We start from the raw sequence: 24270 nt of genomic DNA on the forward strand, positions 1-24270 counted from the left end.
AGTACCAATGATTATCTCTGCAATACATTTTTGGAATAAAAAATAATCCGTTGGAGGACGTTTCTGAAAGGGGAAAGAACAGCAAAGAACAGAGGAATAAAATTTAAATTTACTGTAATATCTTAACAGTGCCATGTGCCCAGGTTATATTTTTCTCTTGGTAACAGTGACATTTAAGCTATTTTGGAAGACTGAGAATACCAAGCCATTTTTTGGTGTCTCAAAGCATCTAATACGTGCCTGTAGCATGTGAAAACTGAAGTTAAAGTGAGAAACCACCAGCAGCCTGATTCTTTATCAGATTCATGTTGACATTCATGGAAAGATTGACTCTCAGAGTTAAATTTGTTCTCCATAGTCAGTTCCTGGAGCTTTAACTCAAACTGTCATATAATTGTGCTCCAAAGTGAGTTTTTCATACGTGTACCCTGTCTGATGTAGAAACTCATCAGTAAGGAGTTAAGCATAATGTCTTCGCTTTCCAAGGGTGGAACAAATATTGGTGTATTGTGTGTGAACTGTGAGTTGGGTTAATCTCTGCAGAATTTTTTAAAAGCCTGAAAATATGTGTAGAAAATAGGAAGGTGTTTCCATCCAAAAGGTCTTTGTCTCTTTCACCCACACATAAGAAAAGTCTTTCATTAGTACAGGTTCAACACAGAAACCACTTAGTAGCCTTTCTCTAAAACAAGCGGCAGTGATCTTATCTAATTTACTGTTACATTATCTGTGTCTAGCTAGGATCTGGCCGGAAGCAGGAGCTCAAAAAATATTTAGTGCATGAAGGAACAAACTGGTAAATGGGGACTGTGACAACCAGGTTCTCGGTGCCAGAAGCCACCGGGGGAAAATAACAGTGGTGATCAGAAATGGTTACAACCACTAGATTTCTGCTTTGGCCACCGTAGAGGAACGTGTGACTGGAACTAACTCTGCCACGGTAAACAACGATGAAAGCTAAATAAAATACATTGTCATCCGTTTATAGGCATCAAGGAGGCCATAAACCAAAGCAGGCAGAACCTAAGGAGCTATAATCCCTGAAAGACAGGAAGCACGCTGGGGTAGGCTCCACATTCACGCTGACTTCTCTGTGCAAATTCACAGCACAGGGATGTGAACGCCTGGGAGAAAGCAGCAATCCCACTTGGTCGAAGAAACAAGGTTGGGGTTTGGGCTACCAGAATAGCTAGGACATGGGGGGCAAGTCCCACAGAGTAGAAAACTTCAGGAAAGTGAGCTGGAAATGCTGCTCCTTAAAGTGTTTGCCAATCCTAAACCATGTGCACAAAGGGACACCTCCAGAAACAAAGCAAACAGCAGCAGCTGAGAGACTAAGGAGCTGAGCAGAGCTCTTAGTGCCGAAGAGACAGAGGCTGGTGTTCAAGGTCGCCAAGGTGCAGTGACCCCAACAAGCACCCCAGATTTTCAATGGAGAACCCAGAGAGGCCATGTGCCAGGAATAAGGGCAAAAACTGAAGCTAGCCCTAACAAAACCTAAATCCAGCCTCAGTGGGGTTACGGTGACCTGCCTGTGTTCCACCTGCCTGCTAGAGGAAAACTGGACCATTTGAGGAGGAAGATGTCACTCAGAGCCTCTACAGCCTCTACTATGCAACCTATGGTGTCCACTTACACGTATATGGCATCCTAAAAACTAGGCCCAAAGGAATGAAAACCATGAGGATATATATACATGAACAACAGAGACAACCAATGGACTAATTTGGACATATTTATCAGATAAGAACTTTAAGTTCAAGAACATAGAGGAAAAGACTGAGAATTTCAGCAGAGACCTAGAATCTATAAAAGAGAGTCATTGCATATTTTAAGCCCCAAAATACAACATATGAAATTAAAATTAAAATTTATTAGATCCAGCAGAACAAGTATCTGAAAGAAGATCAAAGTTAGAAGCCCTACGTTATCATATATGAAGCCTTCATAAAAATTCCAACTACAATGCACTGAGCTTGTCAATACATGGTGCTGGGTTAAGTGAATACTCATACAGAGATAAAGGAACTTTGGCTACTACTTCATACCATATACAAATATCAGTGCTAGATGGATTGTATACCTAATGAGAATGGTAAAACAAGCTTTTAGAAGAATGTAAGACTATCTTCATAATATTGGGATAAAAATTAATTAATGAATGTCTTTTTTTTTTTTTTTTTTTTGCCTTTTCTAGGCCGCTCCCACGGCACATGGAGGTTCCCAGGCTAGGCGTCTAATCGGAGCTGTTGCCGCCGGCCTACGCTACAGCCACAGCCACAGCCGATCCGAGCTGCATCTTCTTGACCTACACCACAGCTCACGACAACACCAGATCTTTAACCCACTGAGTGAGGCTGGGGATCGAACCCACAACCTCATGGTTCCTAGTCGGATTCGTTAACCACTGCATCACAACGGGTCTTTTTTAGGGACACACCCACCGCATATGGAAGTTACTAGCTAGGGGTCCAACTGGAACTGTAGCTGCCAGCCTATGCCACAGCCACAGCGATGTAGGAAAAATTTATTAAACAAGACACAGAAATCATTAACCATGAAATGAAAGATTGGTATATTTGACTTCCTAAAAATTAGTGCCTTCTGGTCATCAAAGGTCACCCTCTGGAAAGTGGAAAAGGAAACCGAAGAGAAGATATTTATAATAATACAACAGACCAAAAAAAATCAATAAAATATAAAGAACCCCAGCAAATCAATAGGAAAAAGACAGAAAACCCAATAAGTATGAACAAGTGACCTAAACAGACACTTACCAAGAAAATATTTCCAAATGGTTAATAAAGATATATAAAGGTATTTCACACATCATTACTTCTCAGAGAAATGCATAATAAAATCCACAATAAAATCCACGCTTGCCATGATGGATAAAACCACCATGAAGTACACACTTTCCAGACTGGCTAAAACCAGTAAGCTGATGGCACCAAGTACGGCTGAGGGTGTTGAGCAACTGGAATTGCCATACATTGCTGGTGGGAGGGTAAATTGGTACAACCACTACTGCAAACTATTTGGCAATATCTTCTACAGCTAAATAGACATTCACTCTGTGACTCAGTAGTTTTGTTCTTATGTATAAACCCCAAAGAAATGACCGCACATGTGCACTAAAAGATATGTAAAGGAATGTTGACGGCCACTTGAAGACATAAAAGCCAGAAATTGTATACAACCCAAACATCCATCAACATTAAAATGGATCAATTATAATATGCACATCTGATGGAATACTACAGAGCAATAAAAAAGATCAAACTGTTGTTATTACTACATGCAAAAACATAGATGAAATTTCACAGACTGTAATTCTGTTGACAGGGAGGTCAAGAACAGGCGAAACGATGCTACGGTGATAGAAGGTAGAACACAGGTGAGGTCTGCATGTGGACTGGAAGGAAGCCTCGGCTTGATCTAGGTGATGGTTATATGGGTGCATATATATGTACAGCTTCATTGAGCTTTCACTTAAGGTCTGTGTACTTCATATGTTACACTGCATTTAAAAAGGTTACAAATATGATCACTACCTCTCTGTGGTCTCAGCACCTGGTCTGGACGGGTCTCTTTGGCCAGGGGTCTGGGTGGAAGACAGCAGGAAAAACTTGGGGGAAAGTAAGGAAACAGAGGAAGACGTTATCCCAGGGATCTCCCAGAAGAAAATAACCACCTTACAAAGTCTAGGCACAGCGCATTAAACAAATCCATTTATCCACACAGTACATAAACTTATTACAAGGAATTTATCTATATGGCCATTGAAATAGCATTTTAGGGGCGTTCCCGTCGTGCCGCAGAGGAAACGAATCCAACTAGGAACCATGAGGTTGCGGGTTTGATCCCTGGCCTCACTCAGAAGGTTAAAGATCTGGTGTTGCCGTGAGCTGTGGTGTAGGCTGGTGGTTGTAGCTCTGATTGGACTCCTAGCCTGGGAACCTCCATATGCTGTGGGTGCAGTTCTAAAAAGCAAAAAAAAAAAAAAAAAAAAAAAAAAAGAAATAGTATTTTTTTTAAAAAGGAGCCCTCTCAATGTTCAGACCAAATGTTTGCCAGGCTGCTCACTTTCTCACAGCCTCATTTCCTTATTGCTATATAATTTTCATCTTCCCTTCTCTGCTCCAAGCAAGTCCTTTATTTCTCTGAGCTTAATTACAACCTGTAAACGTTGGTCAATGCATATTGAGAAGTAGTTAGTGAAATACCAGTGTAGGGATACACTAATATGTGTGGTCGTACAACTGGGAAAACAGAAAAACAGTGTTTTGGGTTTTTTTAATAATTTTAAAAAATTATTATTATTATTTTAAAAATTATTTTTAGTTGTCTACATACAACAGGAGAAAAACAATGTTTTTCTTCTTTTTATCTTCCATTTACTTTCTAGGAAGACAAGTTTGTTCTTTTTTTTCTTTCTTTCTTTGTCTTTTTAGGACCACACCCATGGTATACAGAGGTTCCCAGGCTGATTCAGAGCTGCAGCCGCTGGCCTACACCACAGCCACAGCCACAGCCACGTCAGAACACGGTTGCAGCCGTGTCTGCACCCTACGTCACAGCTCATGGCAACACCAGATCCTTAACCCGCGGGGCGAGGCCAGGGATTGAACCTGCGTCCTCATGGATGCTAGTCAGATTCGTTTCTGCTGAGCCATGACGGGAACGCCACAGGTTCTTCTCTTAAGCAAAACCATGGGAGATTTTAGGTAGTTACATAGATCACTGCAGCTTAGATTATTTTCAACAAGTCTTCGGGTGCACATCCGAGGAGACACACCATTTTAGAAAAAGTATAGGAGCTATGCATTCAATGCCAGTCTTAGAGATTCTTCTAAAGTGCGTGTATATGCGGTTTCCTCTGCTTTTTTAAAATTCATAAGGTTTTTAGGGGTATTTTTCCAAAACTTTAGTTCTATAGCATTAACTTTATATACGACGTAGAACCTTCATATTTCCCCCCTCGTCCATCAAAAGAATGAGAATTATTGTACACTTAATCTCTCCTTTTCCCAGTATTTATCATTTGAGCAAAGAGAATAACACTGCAGTACCTAAAATAAACTGTTAGGAAAAATCAAATGTCTACCACGGCAACAGGTCCTTAATGAGGATTATTATCACACATTCACTGCAACACAACAGTGCACATTACAAAGTTAAAAATAAAACTGCAGTTAGGAAGGTCAAGTTCCTCAACCTTCCTGGATTTTAAAACAATAAGACAAGAGAAACAGTGGTTTTTTCAATCTATCTATAAGCAGGAATGCTAAGAAATAAAATTGGAGTATTCTGTTCATACAAGTGCAATTTCCCTTCCTCCCTCCCTCCCTTGTCTTTTTAGGGCCACACCTGCAGCATATGGAGGTTCCCAGGCTAGGGGTCAAATCAGAGCCCGGCCTACACCACAGCTATAGCAGCATGGGATCTGAGCTGCATCTTTGACCTACACCGCAGCTCACAGCAACACCAGATCCTTAACCCACTGAGGGAGGCTAGGGATCGAACCTGCATCCCCATGGATACTAGTCAGATTTGTTTCTGCTGAGCCATGATGGGAACTCCTGAAATTTCCTTTTCTATCACAATTTAGGGAGTTGTCTTTTCTATTTTATTCTTCTTTTTCAATATAGGAAGACCTCAAAACATAAGAGATCAGAACTGCTTATTTTCAGAAGGAAAAGAATGAAAATGGAATTCTTTTTTCTTTCAGTAAAGAGACAAATTTTATAAAACCATACAAATTAAAAATGTTACGCAGTAAAAAAGACTAACAGAAAACGTGTCATGCTAAATATCATCCCAGCTTCCTGTGCTCTGGAGAAAAGTTGCTGTATTAAATAGTACTTGATGGATCGGAAGTAATTTAACTCCTTATGACAACTGCAGCGGTATTCTTAGTAGAAAAATATTACAGAATGTCCTTTTACCTATTCCAGAAGAAACACACTAGAAAAGTAAGCCTGATGAATAACTACTGAGAATCCTGTCTTTTTAATTCCTTCAAAATACAAAATACCAAGCTTTTTACCATGTGTTCAGAAGAAATAATGGAAAGGAAATGGCTGGCAATAAACTAGTTTTCACTAATATGAAGAAGCCAAGATGGGTATACTTGGAAGCCACTTTAATTTTTTACTCTTTTTTTGCTCTGATAGTAGATAAGTATAAAGTCCTGGAACCCGCTTAATTCACAAATTCATGAACAACTAGAAAGTGGACAACCACCTTGAGGACTTAAAGCATTAATTACCTAATTATATTACAGGGAGTTGGGGATACAAGAAAAGGGCTCAGAGGAAGTACCCTGAGAGCTCAGAGGGAAAAAATGCTGAAGATGATGACTGAAATGAGACTAACCCAGTGTTCTTAAGATGAGAAATGTTGCTCCCTTGAAAACATACTTTCCCCCCATATAAACAAATTTAATTAACTACTCTTAAGGAGAACATTCTAAGGAATGTCACGATTTGGAGTTAAGACAGCAAATAAAACCTTTATGCAGCTCTAGCAGCTATTTTCTTTGGGTAGATTATATTTAAACTGCTTATTTCATGCGTCTGTTTTTTTTTTTTTTATTATTTTTCATCCTTTGAGTTTTATAGTAACTTGAATGTAGAGTCTGAATTTCATTAGAGCCTGCTACATTCATTTCAGTGCCAGATAAAGGTATTAAATGAAGAGGGACTCTTGTGTGGGGGGATATAAATTAATTAAAGGCCAGAAATTGGGGTGTTATAATGTAAGACATTCGAGGGTGCTAAAGTCATACAATTTTAAGGTATGTCATTATATTACAATAATTTATCTATATCGAAATAGAATAAGTAGCATATCGGACTTTAACTTAACCTACTTAGATTTTTTTTCCCCCCTTTTTTGGCCACCCTGCAGCACATGGCGTTTCCCAGGTTAGGGATCAAATCCGAGCCGCAGCTGCGGCCATGGTGGATCCTTAAGCCACTGGGCCGGGCTGGGCACTGAATCTGCATCCCAGCGCTCCCAAGACTCCACCAATCCTGCTGTGCCACAGCGGGAACTCCAGATCTTAAAGAATATTAGGAATGTGATCACACAAACACCCAACTCATGTTCTTAGTACTGATCATTGGGAGAACACCCAAAGCGATCAGGTGGCCTAACGTACATACGGGACCAATAAATTAGAAACTTTCACCATTTTGAGTAATCCTTAATGAATACGACAGGTAGTCAGTGCTTGAAATGGTGGCAAGGTGAACAAGTACAGAGTAAGTCGTATATTTTTATAAAGTATTTGAGAACATATTGAAAAAATGGAGATACAAAAGGAATTCTCTTATTAAAAAATAGTCACAGCTATCCTAGTAGGTTTCTATAAAATAGCTTACCTTATATGAAGCTATTTGCATAGTTATTTATCAGCATATCAATAGTTATTTCAGAAATCAGCAGATATTAAAAAAAATAAGGGCAGCTTTTCATGGGTAAATGAATCTGCAATTCCAAAACAGACCGGCACGTTGAAATTAACTTGGGAGACTTGATTTTCTGTTCCAGTGGTTCAGTGGTTTATCATTATATAGAGATTTGCAGAATTAATGAGTTTCAAAACAGCTGATTTAACTCATTCAGCTACAGGATCTGGCATAGTAATTAAAAGAAACTGGTCTTTTAAAAATGTCTTTCCTCTGTTACCTTCCTTTTTTCTTATTCTTGCCTCTCCATTTATCTAGTTATGAAAAATATGAGTCAGGATTTATGAAAATAGGAAAACTGCATACAATATAATCCATACAGGAAGAAGGGAACGGGTGATCTGGCTTCATCTCCCAAAACCATTTTAAAGAGAATTTAATGTATGTAGTTATTTTTTCTAAATTTACTTCTATTTTCTCCTAGTACCGAAGAAGAATCCTTTCATGTAACATTTTCATATAAAGTATTTTTTAGTTTATTTTTGATGTGACTAATGAAAGCTTTGTGAATTTTTTTTTTTTTTAAAGTGCAGTTCACTGACACGAACCGCCTGCATGTGACATAACTGCTGCAAACCTAGCATCTTTCTGGTATTTCTAAGTTAGGGTGAGGTTGAAGATACTCTATTAAGTGGGCACTGCTCCGAGTGTTTTCTGAGTTCTTCCCAGAAGCCCACTCTAGATCACTCAAGGAGGCTCAGCAGTTGATAAATTAGCCTTCTCTTTCCTTCCTCTTACTCTTCCTGTCATTTTACCTATTTCATTTTCCTGCCAAGTCCTCCAGAAGAAGAGGCAAGGAAAATAAATGAAAATGAAACCCATCAATTTCCAGTATTCATAATGTATCAAAGGACACCATCAATCATTAGGGTATACTGACTTTTTTTTTTTTTTTTTGCTTTTTAGGGTTTCACCTGAGGCATATGGAGGTTCCCAGGCTGGGGGTCAAACCGGAGCTGCAGCTGTCGGCCTACACCACAGCCACAGCCACAGCCACTCAAGATCTGAGTTGCATCTTCGACCTACCCCACAGCTCACGGCAATGCCAGATCTTTAACCCACTGAGCAAGGCCAGGGATCGAACCCGCAACCTCATGGATACTAGTCGGGTTTGCCGCTGCGCCACCACGGGAACTCCTATACCACTGACGGTTTTTTCTGATCATTTTCCCTTAGCGGCAAAATCCCTTTACTTTATACTTTACTTTACTTTAGTATTTTCTACTAGAATGCACCATTTAAAAAATGACTTGAAGAGCTAACTTAGACATTTTTTGATAAAGTCAACCTTATTACAGACATAAATGGACATTTTCTTGATTATTATAATTGTGCCTGATGGAACCACATTCTGTCAATTAGCTACAGAGTTTGGTAATAATGCATCTAAGATGTCTCATCATTAACTAAGAATGACCAAAAGCTAGGAGTACAAAGTTTTCATTGACTCAACGAGAATGATACAGTCATATAGGCCACGAAAAAGTATAAAAAGTTATTCCCGATTAACTACTATGGACAAAAATGTGAACAGGATAATACGTTTTGAAAATAGTTTAATATTTGACATTTTTGTTGCCTGTGCTATTAATATATACATGGATTCAGTAATAAATATACTACTATTACATAGAGTGCAATATTTTTAGTATTCATAACTGGTTGAAATTAATGCTGCTATTATCTCAGGAAAGGAATAAATAAGTATCATGCCCAATTCCAAACTAATGCTCAAGAGGTTATCATTAACAAATTGAAAAATAAACAGGTTGGGCATTACCTTTTTAAGCATGATTCCTGTAAACAGAGCAAAAATGACTTTTCTCAGTCCTGACATTTCATGTGATGGCTTGAAAAGAAAATACAACATACAAATCCTATCACTTCATCTTTTTTTTTTTTTTTTTTGCATAGGGAATGAATTAATCACACTTGAAAATGCAGCAATCTTTCAGTGAAATGTCTTCAGCGCACAGCACTTGTTTTCTGTATGAATTCAGAACTTTGGAGCCGTAAAAGTGCTCGGCAGAAGTTTATAAAATATGCTTTCTGGATTTAAAATTGAACACAAAAATTTCAAAACAGGTCATAGTTATGATTCTAAAATATTATATACATAATATCCGACCACAGGAGGAAAAGCCTCACTGTAGCAAAACACAGTGTACAAATAAGCACAGTGTTTAATCGAATTTCCCTTTTCCTCGCATCAGTGCCTCAGTGGCTAAGGATTATGTTGAACAGCAAGGCCCATTCCACTTGTTGCATCTAAAGTAGAAGGGGGCTGTGAGGACAAATTTAGAGTAGATAATGGGGGGAAAAAGGCAAAAATACAGTACATTGGCTTTAAACAGTGCACTTTATAAAATAGCTTGCTTTATTCATATTCTTTTATAAAGTGCAATATTACTCAAAACAGAGACATGTACCTTAATATTTTGCAATAACCATTAAAACCAACTGCCAGGAAAGAGCAGTGCAAAATTAAAAACATAACGTAGCTTAGCATGCATCTCAGATGGGTCCCCAGTATAGCGCATGGGACCTGAAGTTCTTAACTCTTTTTTTTTTTCCACCTTTTAGAAAAAGATTAACAATAGCAGGTTATATAGGTAACCATAAAATAAAAACAATAAGTTAAAATCCTCTCTCAAGAAATACGTATACGCCACACATATAATTCATGACAGAATCTGTTGGGAAAGAGTTAGACCTTTTTTGCTGATAAATCACTGTTCGAAGGGTGCAAATCTCTTAAAAAACCCACGATGGCCACAAGGCGAAGCAATAGGTATCATCACAGCATGAACAGCTCTTGTTGGTAGACACAGGAAAAACCTGTGACTGTTTGTGTAAGCAGCTCCAATTCGCCAGTCCCGAATCACACTGACAGACGTCTCTGCTCGTTCGAGAACAGTCCATTTGGCATCACGCTAGGTCACTAAAGGGTATGACATGTGCTGACTCACAGTAACAGTCTCTGTCCAGTGCTCTTGGACAAGGATAACCAACTGGGTTTTCCTGCAAAAATGCCCCACGAGGCAGATGCCAATGAGACCACGTTTTTAAAAGCACAGACCCGGCCTCAGGCCCACCTCGAGGGAGCGGAGGCCACAGAGGGTTGTCGGCTACGTTCCTACCGTTCCTGAGGCTGCTCAGTCCGAGAACTGGAAGAGGGTCTCTGGGTTATTGCTGTCGGCCGGGTTGCTGGGCTGCAGGGTCTTGGTGGGTGTGGTTTTGCCGTGGGAGTGGGAGGAAGACGAGTGCGAGCTCTCGCTGGAGCTGCTGCGCGTCTCGGTGCTGGTGCTGGTCTTCTTCATTTTCCGTCGCTTCGCCAGCGGGGCCTTGTCAACGTTCTGAAGGCAGAACCCCTCTCGCTTGTATTTGTTAAAGGCCTGGGGAGAAAAGAAGGGAACCCCGTGAAGGGACCAGGATTGACATCTCCTCGGCAGTCAGGCCTTAGAAGAGACGACAACTTGCCCCTGGCCCCCAGCGCTCCTAGTTGTTCTGGAAACGCAGTCCTTAAAACCACTGTATGCAAAACCCTGGCAGGTGGGAGTTCCCGTCATGGTGCAGTGGTTAACGAATCGACTAGGAACCATGAGGTTGCGGGTTCGGTCCCTGCCCTTGCTCAGTGGGTTAACAATCCAGCGTTGCCGTGAGCTGTGGTGTAGGTTGCAGACGCGGCTTGGATCCCAAGTTGCTGTGGCTCTGGCGTAGGCCGGTGGCTACAGCTCCGATTCGACCCCTAGCCTGGGAACCTCCATATGCCCTGGGAGCAGCCCAAAGAAATGGCAAAAAGACAAAAAAAAAAAAAAAAAGAATCCAATTAGGAACCGTGAGGGTGCAGGTTCGATCCCTGGCCTCGCTCAGTGGGTTAAGGATCCACTGTGGCTGTGGTGTAGGCCAGCAGCTGGAGCTCCGATTCGACCCCTAGCCTGGGAACCTCCATGTGCCGTGGGTATGGCCCTAGAAAAGGCACAGAGACAACCCCCCCCAAAAAAACCCCCAAAAAACTCTGGCAGGTGTAGTGGTTCCTGGGAAGGAGGTTCTGAGGGCTCTGTTTCAATGAACCAGCCAGGCTGTCCAGGAGTCACAATTCTAATAGGTCTTTTGAAGAGGGCAGTGCGACTGACTGGAAATTCCTGAAAAATGTTAGCCAGTTAACCCCCCACCCCCATTATGCTCACTGGTTCTGTGTCTGAGATTTAAGGTTCTGGCAACGAATTCCCAACACAGAGCCCCTGCTCGCCACTCCCACCTCTATGCAGTTTGAGTGTATCGTGGACACAGTATGTACAGAGAAAATGCCCTCTACCAACCTCGGCCTGGCTTGCTCCTCACAGCAGCCTGGCCGCTTGTCTTAGATTCAGGCTTAGGCAAGGCTGAGGTTACTCCCCACAGCCTTGCATCAGGTGTCACTGGGAAGATTTGGATCATGTGCCTCAAATGCTCGCAGTTCATGTCTTCACACCTCGCCACCATATCCCAGCTCGTTAGTATTTTAAACCCATTTCTGCAGCTGAAGAGGAACTGCCATCCCTTCTCCTGTCTCAAGATAATCCTTTCAGAAGTCATTTTATTTCTAATTCATCTGCTCCTTCTACAATTATCTTCCTGTATTTGCATCTGCTGGGCACGAATGTGCAGAATCTACAGCTACTGCTACAGAGTCTCGGTCTTTTCAAGTGTACAATCTTCACTTAATACCAATTAATTTCCTTCTTATCCCTCACAGTCTCTAGAACCTCTGCACAAAATGCTTGCTGAATGAACAGACTTTCAAGCAAGCCTTTGTTCCTAATGCTTATTTCTAGTCTTGACAGACAATGATTTGGCTTATAGGAGAAAAAAAGTAAGTTCTAAGAGTAGGCACCCTGCTTTCATTAATGGACTGAAAATTTTCTACTATTCCAATGTCAGCCTACTGCCTCAGCTCACAAACTCATTCTCAATGTCAAATAAATATTCTGTGGGTTAGCAGAGACTCTCTTTCCCATGTCTTTTCTGTTTATAAATGTATTTATATCAGGAAGGGACTTACAAAGCATACCTAAAATGAAAAGAACCCATTATCTTTTTTTTTTTTTTTTAAGGGCCGCACCTGTGGCCTATGGAAGTTCCCAGGCTAGGGGTCGAATTGGAGCTGTAGCTGCTAAATCTACACCACAGCCACAGCAATGCCAGATCTCAGGCGCACCTGCTACCTACACCACTGCTTATGGAAACACCAGATCCTTTAGCCTGCTGAGCGAGGCCAGGGATCAAACCTGCATCCTCATGGATATTAGTCAGGTTCTTAACCCGCTGAGCCAAGACAGGAACTCCAAGAAGGCACTCTTTTAACTGCATTACTAAGAGTGTGTCTCTGAGGCTCTAAGTTAAGAACGTGGGATTTCTCGACAAACTGCCCTCCAAGCACGGAGCCTGGAGCCTTACGTGGAAGGTTGCTTTCACACAGGTATGCACGGCAGCTCCTGAGGACCCTAGGATGTCGGGGGTCATCAGAGGGTTTGAGGACAGCTGACTGCCATCCTGAAGCCATTCATTGTATCTCAAGCCAGACATTTTAAGCCTTTTATTTGGATCGACTGTGAGAAGTCCTGTGGGAATAAATAAGATATTTTTATTTTATGATTTGTCCTTTCAAACATAGTCTAAAATCAACCCCAGACATAGATCTCAATTATGCTCACACGACACAATGGCTTCTGCAAGGCTTCGACCTCCTACAAAGATAATCAGTACATTTTCATATACATTTAAATCCCCTAGCGCGCACCGGACGCTAATAATAAAAGCCCACTAGAGTCTATTTCTAGGAGGCTGTAGGCTAGCTGGTTTTCAATCAGGAGAAAATAACCATCCCAAACAAGGACTCCCACTGGTGACTCAGGTAAACTCCCAAAGAATAAAGAGAAGCGAGATCTGCCTCATTCGTGTGCAAACAGCCCCTGGTCAGGGAGCCGGGAGGGGAGATGGAGACTTAGGGAGAAGCTACGGGGAAACCCTGGGACAAAACCCAGCTCTCATCACATGGGGGACAGGTGCAGCTGCACGAGCCACCGGCTCCAGGGACGGCTCAGCCTGGGGAGCTCGGCACCCTGGAAGGCTGCCAGAGGAGTAACGGGGGTGGGGGTGAGCAGAAGTGGCAGATGGAGAGGGGTGCCCCGGGGACTCGGCTAGCACGGGGAGAAGACAGCGGAATCTCAAAGTTCGGCACATTTGAGGAATTCGAGTGTCTGACGATGGCAGAGCGAGGGTGATGGGATTTTAAAGGCTCCACTGTGGAGTTTGACCTGAAGCTCTCAGGGATTCGCCGAAGGATTTTATAACAGAAAAATCGGCATGATTTCATCTGGATATTAGGAAGGTCACTCTGCTGATAGATGACAAACATAAAGTTAGAGGAAACGAGACAAGTTGGACGCATGTTAGGATTCTAGCGGAGAGATGACGATAAGAACTAAGGGGACGGAGGGGTGGCCAGGAGGGACGCTGAGCCTGCAGGACTGAGTGGCCAGCTGTGGGTGGAAGGTCACAGGGTGTGATGCCCAGGCCTGCTTTGGTAGCCTGGCTGCTTGGCAAGAGGGGGGAGAAAGGAGGCGCGTGCTTGGGGGAAAGGAAGGTGAAAAGAAGAGGTTCGCTTTGCAGATGTTTGATTGAGATGCTGGTGGATCCAAATGCGAGTTCACACCATGAAGGTGCATAAGATGACGAAGGGGAACAGTCTGACAAGAAAATAAGGCTGAAGAGAGTAGCTGGAAGTTGTTTAGAACACACAGGGATTCCCTGAGCAATTCACAAACAAGTATATGTGCCAGGGGTATGGCTCTACTTCCGTCACCACACATCATATAGAAAGTAAACGTGGGGTGCGTTTCCCTTGTGGCTCCTCGGGTTACAAACCCAACTAGTATCCATGAGGAGACGGGGTCCATGCCTGAGTTCGATCCCTTACTCGTTCAGTGGGTTAAGGATCTGGCATTGCTGAGAGCTGTGCTGTAGGTCGCAGACGCAGCTTGGATCTGGTGTGGCTGTGGCTGTGGTGTAGGCCTGCAGCTGCAGCTCCCATTCGGCCCCTAGCCTGGGAACTTCCATATGTTGCCAGTGCGGGCCTAAAAAAAAACAAAAGCAAAAAAAAAAAAAAAAAAAAAAGATAAATATTTCCATTTAGATTCTTACCTTGGATCAAATCTTTAGCCTCTTGGGACACATTCTTCCAGGCTTCTCCTTCAAAGGAGAAATCTCCCCTTTTAATTTTCTTCATGATTTCCACTGCACTGGTGCACGTCAAACTTTTGTCATTGGATTGGAATGGAACTTGCCCTGACAGCATTGTATACTACAAAGGGGAAAAAAGGAACAAGACAGAATGGCTGCTAAAATCCTTGTCAAAGCCACTCGAGTAATTTCACTACTAACTTCATCAGCATAATTTCCTAAGTGTTACAGTTAACATTATTGGATTGAAAAGATTGCATGACTTCTGTCTCGGAAAGAACCAACGCATTTCAGACCTGTGTATAATGAGGGGCGGCTTGTCATGATACCAAGATTTAAAACCATTTTAATCACTGTATTCAGAACAAGAATAAAAACGGGATAATCCAACTGTTTCAAAAGATGGTACTGGAGTTCCTGTTGTGGCTCAGTGGTAATGAACCCAACTAGGATCCACGAGGATGTGCGTTGGATCCCTGGCCTCACTCAATGGGTTAAGGATCCAGTGTGGCCATGAGCTGTGGTGTAGGTAACAGATGAGGCTGTGGTGTGGTGTAGGCGGTAGCTGCAAGCTCTGATTTGACCCCTAGCCTGGAAACTTCCACATGCCACATGCATGTGCATCCCTAAAAAGCAAAAAAAAAAAAAAAAAGACGGTATTAATGTTAACAGAAAATTCAGAAATAGTAGAACACCTTCATAATTATTTTTTCTATCCAATTCTACCCACCATTGCCCGGGGACATTAACTATGGCTGGTTAACGATTAAAAAAAAATTTTTTTTTACATAGGCCTTCTTGTTTGTAATGACTTCCATTTTCATTTTATTTTTCTTACGCTTGTGTTAAATATAATGAATTCTCTACAACCACCTGTTTCCATTGTAGCCATGTGTTTGAAAATTTGTTTAAGGTTTTTGCCCTTTCAAAAATCAACAGAAAACCCCCAAAAAGCTAAGGCTTGTCTTTGTAGCAGAGGCTGGATTTTATAAAAGAGTTCCTTTAAAATTCTAGGATGGTTTTCTCCCTGTGCACAGATTTACAGGCTTGCAGGGGTGGCAGGCGAGCTGCAGGTGGGGGTGGGCGGGCTGGTATCATGGAAGCGACTGTGTGTCTGTACGCAGTGTGGAGCCAGCAGAAGCCTGCCCACCGGGACAGGCAGTTAGGTGGGGACACGGAGAGGGGGTCTCTGTTCAACCCCAGCCCTACACAGGAGGCGGGGCGGCATGGAGGCGTCCCAGTGATCTAGAAGGAATATGCCATTTTTCTTTTTCCAGCCATTTGTCTGATAAGCAGGCTCGCCTTCACAATGGCAGAATGGTGAAGTGGCTCTTACACACGGGCTCTCAGAAAAGATGGAACTTCCCAGGCAGGATAGTAAAAATAACCCTGAACGGATAACCAGGAGACACAATCAGGCAGGCAGTCCCCAGAAGCCGAGCGAGAAGGATGGAGGATGGATGGATGCGACCCAGGCGGAGAGGAGAGGAAACTCGGCTGCTCTGGGGGCACCAGACTGAGGCTTTGGGCAAATTTGGACTTTCTGACAAAGAAAACCGCACCTGAGCGAGTGAAAACGATACGAGGACAGCAGACTTGCAAACAGAAGACGACAAGCGGAAGAAACCTCAGTATCTGTATAACTCGGAGCAACCAAACAAGGAGGTATTTATTTAAGGAGGGAAAAGTTAGGACATGGGAAAGGCAAAGCTGAAACAACTTAAACCACAACCGAAACCCCGGGTGTGGAAGGAAGGCTCCAACCAGCTCTGGCTGAACTGAGCCCGCAGGTGGGAGCAGCTGCCCAGGATGTCCCTGCGTCTGTCCCCAACGGACCCCACGGCCGCTGCTCGTGCCTGCTGAACGCCTTCTGTCCACCCTTCCTGCAGATCCAGGGCGGCACTTACGCAGTCTCCATCCTTCCCCAGCTCCTCACTGGCCCCCGGCGCCCCATGGGCACCTCACCGGCTCAGGTTCTCGCCTCCCCTTTTGGCCTCTGCGCTGCCCTCGCTCTGTCCCACCGTCCACCCCAGCAGTCCTCGTGCTTCCGGGACTTTGGCCAAGCTACTTAGTCTCCTTAGATGGCCCTTCTTAGAAGCTTCTTCATCTGGCCCAGGTGGCCCACCCATCCCAGGGTGTAAGCTCTCAGGATGTGTCACTAGCGGTTCCACCCTCTGTCATCATAAGCCCAGACAGAAGACGGGGTGCAGAAGGGAGCTTTAGAGTCGGGCAGTCCTGGCTTCAAAGAGCTGCTTTTTTTACTTACGAGTTTTGTGCCCTTGGGCAAATTAGTTTAAGCTCTCTTAGACCATTTCTTCATCTATAAAATAAAAGTAACAAGGTGTAGCACCAGGTTTACGTGACATTGCGTTCTTCACACACCTAGCATCGTGTCTGGCGCCCAGGAGATACTCAGCAAGTGGTTAATCTCTGTCTCCCAAGGCTAAGCTTCTATGAAAGAAGCCCTGTCTTCCTGAACTTCTCCACTGCTGCTGCCCCCAGGGCTGGGGGCTGCTCCCTACACCTCCTCTGCGCCCCGTGCAGACCCTGGCAGATGCCTTTTCACTCTGTGGGGTGCTTATCCAACACATGCCTGTCCGCCCCGCTAAACCCCTGCTCCTCGGGGGTAGAACTAGGTCTGCGTCTCACTCTATCCCCACACCTTGCAATGTGCCAGGGTCTGCCATCCAATGCTTATTAGTGGAATGAGTAAAAACTCCTTAAAAATACTGTAAGGCAGTGATAAGGCAGAGACTGTCTTGATGGAATGGTTTCGATGAAACAGAGGGACCCCAGCAGGCAATCGTCCTGGGGAGTCTCTGGGGACGGAGGCCACATCTGTCCAGCACTCCTCTTCCTCGATGCCAGGAATTCCTGCGTTTCCACCATCCTCTCTTCCCAACCCTCGCTATTAAATGGGAAAGCTTGCCTTTCTAGCTGCAAGCTCCACCTCCCCAAACAGGGGACAGAGGCTCTTCTACTACCTAGAGAGAAACAAAGAAAGCCCAGCAGGTGGTGTGCTAATGGGATCAGGCGTTGCTATGGGGTACTTTTCTCATCACTCAGAGAGATAGATGGGTGAGAGTCTGGATTCTGCAGATCAGAAAACTGAGTATAAAGACTGGGTTGATAACCTGCTCAGATCCGGCCAGAGGAGGGGGAATGCAGCAATGGTGGTGGTGGTGACACCTGTCATTGTAATGGAAAGCACGCAAGTCTATTGGCTGCTTACTTTGTGCCAGGCTCTATTCTAAGTATTCTATGTGTATCGACTGATTTCATCCTTTATTACCTACACCTTCCCCAAAAGAAAGGATGCAGAAAGGCGGGCCACCCTGCCTGAGCTCTGCTACCCAGAACTGGCAGCGTGTGGACAGGGACCCAGGTGTCTGCCCTCAGAGTCCAAACTCAGTTTCTTGAGCAATAGTCCTGTGCTTGTCTGCCTAACCCTTCCACACGGAGTTCCAGAAGCTCCAGAAATGCAATGTGACCTTGGTATTTCCTGCCTGGTCCATATGTCCGCAGGCCTCTCTTGTCTTTGGGGGGGAGTCTCTCCTAGACGGTGACAAAGGCTAAGTTCTCCTGCCATAACTCGATATCATACAGCTCTTTGTGTTTTTTCTTTTTGGCTTTTTAGCACCGCACTTGCGGCACATGGAGGTTCTCAGACTAGGGGTCAAATCGGAGCTACAGCTGTCGACCTATGCCACAGCCACAGCAAGGCAGGATCTGAGCCACGTCTGTGACCTACACCGCAGCTCATGGCAATGCCAGATCCTCAACCCACTGAGCAAGGCCAGGGATCGAACCCGCAACCTCACGGTTCCTAGTCAGATTCATTTCCACTGTGCCACGACAGGAACTCCCACACAGCTCTTTGACTTCCTTCTTCCTGCTCCTCTTTTCTCAGGCTGACTTTTTCAAAACTGAACTTTAATTTAGAAACAACATGCGTGAGGATAAGCGCCAGACGCTAGGTGCACAGCTCCATGACTTCACCACAAAGTAAACATACCCATTTTAAGAAACAACATTTCCCACATGTTGGAAGCTGAGAAGCTTCCCTCGTGCCTCGGATATAATCCTTCTCCTATGTCCATCCAGCTCTAGAGATCTGCCTGCTTTTGAACTTGATACAAATGGAAGCTTGCAGTATATGTTCCTTTACAACTGGCTTCTTTTAAGGTTGTCTGGGAGGTTCATCCGTGCTCTTGTGAAGCAGTCACTCCCTCCTGGTTACTGCCATCTGGTGTGATGTCTACACCACAGACCCCTCTGCAGTTCCACTTCATATCCCACCACCCCCGCTCTCCCCTCCCTCTATGCTGTGGATACTCGACACGCCACGTCCTCCTTCTCTGGGGCTTCCTGGCTGCCACAGAGGAGCGAGGTGCCCTGGGACCCAGTCAGCACCCACACATCCAACCCCAGGTGAACCTACGCTGGGGGAAACCTCTCACCAGGGAGATGGAAGCCAGGGGACAAATCCCTCTCATCTCTGATCCACCGACAGGCCGCCCTGAGACACGGTAGGTCGCAAAGCTCTTGGAAGATGACACTTTTGTAGTGAGTAGCGACCAACACAGTAACACCCCCGCCTTCCACTCTGGCCTCACTCTGTTTTCCCTTCTGTCTCTTTCTTCAGTTGGACGGCAGTGGGAACCCCATTCCCCAGTGTAACTGGGGTGTCAGACAGGAAGTCATGCAACTTCAAAGTCCCTTCCTAAGGTTCTGCTTTTGGGGTCACTGTTGGCACCAACTCTCGTAGCCTGGGTTCCCCAGAAAGCACACAATCTAAAGCAAAAGCTTATATACAATCATGTTAGGAAGGAGTACAGTCCCTGGGGAGGAGGTTTGAGGAGACAGGGACCAAGGCCCCCGCTAAAATGGCCCAGCAGGGATCAGGGGACACAATGCGAATGGATTCTGAGGATGCTGAACTGGGGTGGGCGGGTGGAACATAAGGCCTGACGGAGAAGAAATTATTGCCATGGAAACATTTTCTGAGACTCAGGATTCAACATCCTGGCAGGGCCACCTGGAGCCAGTGCTGGGAGTCGGCTGCAAAGGCTCCCTTGAAGCTGGGACAAAGCAGTGCACAGGGTCAGCAGATACACAGATTCATAAAGCTGCAGCAGCAGTCAAGATGCTGTGGACATGGCACGCTCAGAATCAACCCTAGGAAGTCCAGAAGTCACAGCAAATGACATGCACAGGAGCCTGTCACCTCCCTCTATTGCACCAAGGCTTCTTCCTTAACTCACATCTCTGGCCTCATCGAGGGGGGCTCCCCATGATCAAGAGCCACTGGCCTACACCACAGCCATAGCAACTCGGGATCCGAGCCGCGTCTTCGACCTACACCACAGCTCACAGCAATACCAGATCCTTAACCCACTGAGCAAGGGCAGGGATCAAACCCGCAACCTCATGGTTCCTAGTTGGATTTGTTAACCATTGCACCACGACGGGAACTCCTCAGCCTAAGAATTTTAAAGGCACACAGACATTCAGTTCCAGTTTCGAGAGGAAACTGGGCCTACCTTCTAGATGAGCTGGCCTGCTTTCAGGTGGGTGCAGTTGGCCTGTTAGAACATGAAAAGCTCAGTGAAGTCGCCCACTCAAGACAGTAGCCGGTGGGGCTGGGGGGCTGTCCTTGAGGACTGTGCTGAACCACTGATCAATGGCTGATCCACTGGTGTTGGGTCCCCCACTCTAGAGTCTAAGGGGGAAGGACCCATTATTCTATAATTACAGAAATCACATTGCCTGCTGCTGTGGCCTCGGGGTCTGTGAGATGTCTTGTGTCCGTGAACTCAAGCGATCGGCTCCTCTGGTCACAGGAGGGGGTCACTCAGTGCGCCTTCCGCCCTCCCTCCCTCTTTCCCTGCCTCCCTCCTGCCTCCCCGGGATGCTGCTACTCAGGAACAAGACAAAACATAAGCTTTAACTCTAGGTTCTGCTTCTAGGAAACCCAGACAGAACAGCTTTCTATTGTTGATAAACGTTGGACTCGTTTCCAGTTTGGGGCATTTTGAAACCTGCTGCCATATATCTTCTTGTCCATGTCTTTCGGACATAAAACCACGCATTTTTGCTGACTACATCCCTGAGACTGGAACTGCTGGCCTTTTGCTCTGTGTCTGTTCAGTAGGCACTGCCGAGTAGTTTTCCAAAATCTGCTCCACTTCCTCATCTCACCCTACTTCCTAACAGATATTATGTGGCTACATCCAAGAAAGTACCCTTTGCCTTATAGTTTTCTTGCTTTCTGATGTGTAAGAATTCAGCAGGCTGTTGGGGTGGAATTCTCCAATTTGGAAATACTTAAAGGAGACTGGTGATAGGGACTTTGTAGACAAGTCCCTTCTCTGGAAGAGGTAGAATTAAACAAACTTTAGGCTCCTCTCAACTCTAAGATCTTACAATTTAGTTGATGATCCTGGAAGCAACTTCTGTTAAGAATAATTCTGTGTCTGCAAACTGCAAGTGGTGCGGCAAGAAAGTATCTATATACCTACAGATATACATCTCTATATATCTGGGTGTGTGTGTGTATACACACATAAGAGGGAATTAGAAAGAAAGAGGAAGCAAATGTGGCGAAATGTCAAATGGTCACAGTGTTATTCTCCCACACTTTCTCCAGGTCTGAAATTTTAAAAATACAATTTTTGAAAGAGAGTGAAAAAATAAGAAATCCTGAATAAAACACTTGGCAGAAGTATGTTTTAAATGTTATTATATTCCACCCCATGGATATGCTATCCACACCTTTGGGCGGGCATATAATCCTATCCTACATTTATTAAATACTGTGTGTTAGGAACTGAATGGCTGTGTGCCTTTAAAATTCTTAGGCTGAGGAGTTCCCGTCGTGGTGCAATGGTTAACAAATCCAACTAGGAACCATGAGGTTGCGGGTTTGATCCCTGCCCTTGCTCAGTGGGTTAAGGATCTGGCATTGCTGTGAGCTGTGGTGTAGGTCGAAGACGCGGCTCGGATCCCGAGTTGCTGTGGCTGTGGTGTGGGCCAGTGGCTCAGCTCCAATTAGACCCCTAGCCTGGGAACCTCCACATGCCGCCAGAGCAGCCCTAGAAAAGGCAAAAAGACAATTAAATAAATAAATAAATAATTAATTAATTAAATTAAATTCTTAGGCTGAAGACCTAACCGTCAATGTGACTCGCATTTGTGGACAGGACCTTTATGGAGATAAAGGTAATGAGGTCATGAGTGTGGGGTCCTCCTCCAAGAGGATTAGTGTCCTAAGAGAAAGAGACCCCAGAGAGCTGGCTCTTGCTCTCTCTCTAAGCACATGCACTGAGGTGAGGTCATGTAAGGACACAGTGAACAGATGGCTGTTTGCAACCCAAGGGAGAAGCCCTCGCCAGATACCAACGGGGCTGGCACCTTGGCCCTGGACGTCTCAGCGCCCAGAACTGTGAAATAAATTTCTGTTGTTTAAGTCACCAGCCTGCAATATTTTGTTATGGTGGCCTGAGGCAGACTAAGATACTGCGTAAGTTCTATTTTAATTCACATCCTGTTCGTTTCCAATGAACTGCACATCCATGAGGTGGGCTAAGTTGTAATCAAAGCCAAATGATAAGACATGACCCATCTTCCTGAAGGAATTGTTTTACCCAATTGGGATAACAGATTGTTTACATACGAAAGGATCCACATTCATGTTTAGATGTGACATGTAAAAACGCCAGAGATAGAAGGCCAACCAGACGAAATAAATTTTGTGCTCACTATGCGATGACTCTGCCTGTGTATCTAGGTGCTCTGGAGATGGGTCCTCGTTTATATTGAAAAGTTTGCAAAACATTCTTTTTTGACAGTTTAAGGCAGGTGCTAACTTTGCTTTTCATCTGCAAGTAGTTCATTTTTGTATCCCTAAAAGGCAGGGATTTTTAAAAACCACAACTACAACTTATTATACCCAAGAACAATTAGCAGTAATTCCTTTGTAGCACCCAGTATCCAGGCAATATTCAAATTTCGCCAGCAGTGTTTTATACGTTGTATGAATATAATTACATTTGTATGATTTAGCATTTGAATTTAACATATAGAACTGAAATTAGAATTTGTCTGAATCAGAATTTAAGTAAGATGCAAACACTGTTTAAGTGTCTTTTCATCTACAGGTTCCCAGGCTTTTTTCTTATAATTTATTTGCTACAAACTGGGTTGTTTGTCTGTAGAACTTCCCACAGTCTGGATATTGTGACTGTATTCCTGTGGCATCGTTTAATCTGTTCCTTGTCCCCTGCTTCTGTTTAAAACTTGACAGCTAGATCTAGAGAGAGGCCTGGCTTCTCTCCATGCCATTATACAAAGTTATTTCCATAGACACGGCATTTGGAGGCCCCAAAATACCTGCCTGAATGTCTAAGACTGCCTTTTAAAACCTTAAAAAGCATGATAATTATAATTGGCCTGTATATAAGTAAGGACTCCTTTACAAAGGAGTCTTTGTAATCTTATTGCTAAAAATGAAAGGCTCTTTTTTTTCTTTTGTTTTTATTAAAGTATAGTTGATTTACAATGTTGTGCCAATTTCTGCTGTACGGCAAAGTGACCCAGTCATACATACATATACATTCTTTTCTCATGATGTCTTCCATCATGGTCTATCCCAGGAGACTGGATATAGTTCCCTATGCTGTGCAGTAGGACCTCACTGTTTATCCACTCTAAATGTAACAGTTTGGGATGGTCAGGGGGTTTGAGGTTGGTAGAAAGGCTCTTTTTTATTTAGATGATTTTTTTAGGAGAGTGCTACTAATGAAAATGTAATCAGTTTAAGTCAAACAAAACTCAAATCTATAGGAGTAAGCTGTTTATTTTTATTTAAAAATAATATTCATAAATATGCAATTTTAGTTTGAAAATTATAAATGATGATTTAAAATTGCTGAAGTAAAAACCGCACAAAGCTTACAAATAAAAGAATCATCCTGCAAGGACAACTGGCCACTGGGGGAAAACAAACTGACACCAAGATAAATCCCAGATGGAGTGCATAAGCATAAAAATAAAACATAATTCTAAAGGAAGATTTAAGAGAATATTTTTATAATCTTGGGTTGGGGTGGAGTGACAATCCGATATCAAAGCCAGATATCATAAGCCTGACATATCTTGCAACATAGAAATAAAAAAACTTCTCTATCTAAACCCCTCTAAAAACAAACTTAAAATCCCATATTACTACAAAGTTTTCAAAGAAATGACAAAGTGGAAAAAACATTTCCGATATTAATGGCAGATAAAGGATTCAAATTCTTAATAGAGCTTTCACCTTCCATAAGAAAAACTTCCCCATAGGAAAGTGGGCAAAGCTCATAAACAGCAATTTATAAAAAAAAGAAAATACAAATGTCTAGATACATGAAAAGATGCTCAAACTGAATGCTCATCAGAGGAACGCATGCAAATGATAACAACAGTAGGAAATAATTTAAGACTGAAATTGATAGTATCCAATGTATTCATATACAATTCATGAGAATATGATCTGGTAAACCCTTTAGAGGGAAATCCAGGCATCTGTGTC

General features: G+C 43.6%; 1 protein-coding gene across 8 annotated transcripts in view; it reads right to left on the bottom strand.

Annotated features, from left to right (window-relative positions):
- Window positions 9015-24270, bottom strand: part of RPS6KA5 (ribosomal protein S6 kinase A5) — a 191682-nt gene continuing 176426 nt past the window's right edge. For 4 of the 8 annotated variants that reach the window (XM_021099614.1, XM_021099615.1, XM_021099613.1 and 1 more), the window contains 3 exons: window positions 14661-14820; window positions 12915-13078; window positions 9321-10870 (listed from right to left, as the gene is read on the bottom strand). In XM_021099614.1, coding sequence (XP_020955273.1) covers window positions 10631-10870; window positions 12915-13078; window positions 14661-14820 — 564 coding nt within the window. In that variant the 3' untranslated portion in view covers window positions 9321-10630. Of the gene's footprint in view, window positions 10871-12914; window positions 13079-14660; window positions 14821-24270 lie in introns of all 8 variants that reach the window. The other 4 variants (XM_021099611.1, XM_021099610.1, XM_021099617.1 and 1 more) reach the window with 2 other exon arrangements.

The sequence above is a fragment of the Sus scrofa genome, chromosome 7, assembly GCF_000003025.6.
Source record: "Sus scrofa isolate TJ Tabasco breed Duroc chromosome 7, Sscrofa11.1, whole genome shotgun sequence".
In the NCBI taxonomy this organism is placed as follows: domain Eukaryota; kingdom Metazoa; phylum Chordata; class Mammalia; order Artiodactyla; family Suidae; genus Sus; species Sus scrofa.